The 4534-nt window shown below is 33.7% G+C and overlaps 1 protein-coding gene across 1 annotated transcript; it reads right to left on the minus strand.

Moving 5' to 3' along the window:
• Positions 1-2774: 2774 nt before the first annotated feature.
• LOC127794711 (uncharacterized) lies at positions 2775-3810 on the minus strand. Its single transcript, XM_052325957.1, has one exon. The coding sequence runs from the start codon at positions 3808-3810 to the stop codon at positions 2986-2988; it is 825 nt and encodes a 274-aa protein (XP_052181917.1). The 3' UTR covers positions 2775-2985.
• Between the last annotated feature and the right edge of the window lie 724 nt (positions 3811-4534).

The raw sequence follows: 4534 nt of genomic DNA on the forward strand, positions 1-4534 counted from the left end.
CTAAAGGTGCCTTGATAATTTTAAAAAATTTAAAGACTAATCAGATTTTTAACATTCAAGAAATATCTAAATTAAATAGTCAAAGTTAAAAAGGGGGTATTGATTAGTATATTTTAAAATCGATTACATTAAATATGCAAATAAAGTTAATTGAAAATCAATTTATGCCTCTGACAATAGTGATCTTATTCTGCTTTATATCTCTTTTCTCCCCCTTATATCCCAATATGTCTGCTCAACTCTATTTGGCCTGCGTTAGAAATTTATTCATAATTTTGTCTTTTTAGTTGTATTTGTACAAAAAATAGAAGGAATTAAAATTAAAAAAATATTATTAATTGTTCCTTCCTAACCAAAAGATGACGATCGAAGGCGGGGCGTGGGTTCCGACAATGAGTCCATCTGGGGGGCAGTTAGCAACTGCAAGTATTTCGACGCTCGAGTGAGTAAGAAATTAAGGAGATATAGTGTATCAGTAGGTCAAAAATCAGAACACTGTCTCTCCTTACTCTCTTACTCACTCAAGTGTCGGAGTGCTTGCAGATGATGAAACTGATTATCCTACAATGGTGGAGATTCCTAGGTGGTAGTATGGTGGTGACGGGACCCTCATTAATGTGGATGGGATCCGCCATTAATGAGGACAGGATCTGAGGCAGCCGCAAGGATATCCAGTGGGAGTCGCAATAATGCCGTGGCGGGTTGACGTTGGGTCAAGGCTGGGTTCAGAGGAAAGACCAAGATTGTGCCTAAGGAGAGGGCCGAGATTGGGCCTAAAGAGAGGGCCGAGATTGGGCCCAGAAGGTCCACTAATTTTGTCTTTTAAGTTTTATTTTGCTTCAACATGTGTTTAGGCAAAATATAAAAATAGAAAAAAATGATCAGATTTTGTTAAAATAAATTGTCAATAGATAACATGAAACCCATGTCATTCATATAATATATTACCTGAAGAGAATCGTTAGCTAAGTGGATGGTGAATTAAGTTCATCTAAAAATAAAATTTAAATTTGTTGAAAAGAAATGAATTAAAAGAATGCAGAACACATCATTTATATTGGTTCGACCACATGCTTACATCCACTACTTTAATTCTTAGTTAAGAATTTTTCAACTAACTTATTATATAACTTTTAACAAGATTAGGTAGAACCTCTTTTACATAACTTTTTAAATGATCAACTAAAGCCTTTACAAAGTACTTTTTCAAGGCTCAGCATTAATCACAAAAAAGCTCACAAGAAGCTAGGTTTAAAACAATTTGAGAAGCTTATAATGAAGCACACAACAATAACAACAAAAAAAGGGGGAGTTTTTTCACAAATACAGAGATTAAAAGATGAGAAAATGAGGCACACTTTATCTGATTTTTACGGTAGACAAAGAATGTATATGATAATTGATAAGATCTCTTTTGGTTGAAGGGTTACTTGAGAATTTTCAGATCAACTCGGTTTTTGTATCACTTCAGTGTCTAAACTAATTCTCGAGCATCACTTAAGTATTTACATATAGTTTGGGATCTTTAATGCCTTGTAGTCTTGACCAATGGATAATAGCATGTCCGCATTTGCTATGGGGAACATTCTCTCCAAAATGCAAAGTAATGATTATTAATTGAGAGTTTAATTCAAATTTCATTCCTTTTGTATGAGAGGAACCATGAGATCACATTTAATTAACTGAATTTGTCTGAAAAGTTAACTCTGCGCGCATTAAATGCTCTTTTAACAATTATATTTTTAAATTTTAGTAAATAAACAGTTATATTATGACATTATTTAAGTAATTTTTTTTTTATTAACGCATTATCACGAGCGTCCCTCGTAGCTCGGTCTCATAATTCCTGCGAGATATGTAAATTAGAGAACCTAACAGCCAAATTCAACCCCTAGCCTCTTTCCACAAATGTGGGAGTGACGTGACAAATCTTTCAACTTTCGAAGTTATCCCTAGTTGCTAGATTTTCTTTTCTAATCAGGGCTCGAATATGAAACCTGAGCGTCGAGAGAGCAATACCCCATCGTATTCTTCTTTTAGCAGTTGATCTATGTCCTGAGAGTTATTTTAGTAGATACTCCAGTATGCTTCAATGCAACCTATATCATTCATATGATATACTGCTAATTTGCCGCATCATCCATTTGGTAACTTAAAAAAAGAATTAAAATAAAAAAAACTATGCTTTTTCTTTTGCATTATAAGTTTATCTAAAATATTTGGTTCATAAAAATATATTTTATTTTTATCTAAATGTCTAGTTTCTATTTTATTTCTTATAAAATATTTTATAGAAATAAGATTCCTCATAAAATAAATTTTAGCAGATTTATTAAAAATTTAAAATTTTATGAATTAACCATCAAAATTTTAAAAATTATGTCAATTGTCTAACTTTCTGTCTTTATCTGTCAATATTATGTTAAAATTATTGTATTGATCATTAAAATTCACAAACTTAGCAATGCTTAGTCTGCATTGCACAAGAAGGGGATTGATGCAGTTGCAGTGTTTATCCCGACAAGTCGCATCACATATTGATAATAGTATAAAATTAATAATAGCATATATTAGAAGGGTAATTTGTGTTACTTACGGATAAAATTATTAAATAACATATAACGGTTATATTTTATTTTTTTAAAATTTTAGATAAAATCAACTTTCATTTTGATTGATTTCATGCCTTTTTGAGAGTGGACAATCATGAATGACTGACACCAAAGCTAACTAAGCTAGAAATGAGTCCATAATAATGCCAAATCTTCCGGCCAAACACCAAGTTCCTAAACAATACAGCAACAAATATAACGTGATTCGACGTCGAAGGAATTATTCAATTTCCATAACAGGAACTAGAAGGCAATACATTTAACACATTCTAATAGAGAACTCTGCTCAGTCCATCAATTATGCCATCTTCCATTCACTAATTTAAACTCACGGATAAGGCTGATTAAAAATCAAGCTGGGTTCCCGTTCCCATTAAGCTAGAGCGCGCTGGGGTTCATTCCCATTAGATGAAATTGGTAGGGATTGGTCCCTTGAAGGTGAGATGAATTTGAATTTCATGAACAACTTCATCAGTAGCCGTATTATATGCCAGCTGACCTTCAAGAACCTGATCAGCAAGGGAATGGTGTGGATTACCACAAGAACACAGATCACCCCAAGCCAAGCTAGCTGCCCGCAAATAAGGAGATCGCTCTTGTCCAGATGGCTGGTTATGAAGATTGAAAATATGTATGTCCATGTCATGGATGTGACTGTGAGGAACATGATCAGCACCATGATCCGCGTAAACAACTTTTTCTTGAAGGGCAATCCGGTCACTAGAAACAGAATTATGCTTAGTGATGACACAAATCCTATTGTGTTGGCATAAAGGAACACTGTATATTCATATGAGTCCCTATAAGAAATCACAGCTTTTCCAGCTTCATGGCCGTCCTTGCTGTCTTGCCAGACACCACCAGGAGGGTTCACCCCGGCTTGGAAAGCCATGGTTGCGATAAGCGACGCCACCACCATCAACGCATTCTGCCTCATGGACAACCCCTCGACCTGATTGTCTTCTTGGGCTTCCAAGGCAGCAGCTTTCAAGACAGCAGTTTTCAAGGCACCAGCTCTTTTAAACTTCTTCTTGACTTTTTTAATATCTTGTACTTCAGAAGATTTGAATTTGTCCAGAATATCCAGAGCCGTGTACCCGCATTTGTTTATCGTGTTTAAGGGGATGCCTCTCTTTGGTATTTTCTTCGCTTTCACTTGATCTCTTATTTTATCAAGTAACAAGGTCACGACCTTCATAAAATATTGTATTTTTAAAAAAAATAATAAATATATTCAAATAATTAGATTAAATAGGATAATATTGACTATATTGCACTGGAGTGAAGTATAATCGGATTCATAAAACCACAAGTTAGATGAATCAGGAATTTATCCCTTAGTAATTTAATGGAGTGTGATGCTCCGAATTAATAATGAAAATAAAAACTATAAATGTGTTAATAAGTTTGTGGTTGCACGGCAGATCGTAGAAGGATTCCAAAATATTCCTATGAATTTAGAATGGGCTCTTGTCTTAAATATAAAATTTACTTAATAATTTTTATAAGAGTGTGGCTTAATACAAAAACAAAAACAAGTGTGATAATTTTATAGTTAAGAATAGCGTAATTATCCAATGATCCCAAGAAGTGATATGTTCTTGTTTTACAAATAATCTCTTTGTAAGAACAAGAAGGCGGCTTTGCCAAAATAAAACTTGCCACTAACCTTGGTTTAGGATACTGTATATAATTAATTAAATGAAGGTAAAGACCGTAATAGAATGATAACTTAGAAACATGGGTATTTGCATTTTACTTGATTTTTGTATTCAAGGCCTAGAGAGTTGAACGAATTTTCACCAAGGGATTCAACCATAAAAAATGCATAAATTTGGAAAATCTTCTACACCAAACCTACTTTTAGAAGGGTGTTTGGCTCAACTTTTTTTAAGGGTTTATAAACATTTTTTGCTTTTAAC

This window comes from Diospyros lotus, chromosome 2 (genome assembly GCF_014633365.1).
Source record: "Diospyros lotus cultivar Yz01 chromosome 2, ASM1463336v1, whole genome shotgun sequence".
Lineage (NCBI taxonomy): Eukaryota > Viridiplantae > Streptophyta > Magnoliopsida > Ericales > Ebenaceae > Diospyros > Diospyros lotus.

Coding starts and splice junctions, on each gene's coding strand:
- LOC127794711 (XM_052325957.1), bottom strand. CDS start 3,810: ATGAAGGTCGTGACCTTGTTACTTGATAAAATAAGAGATCAAGTGAAA.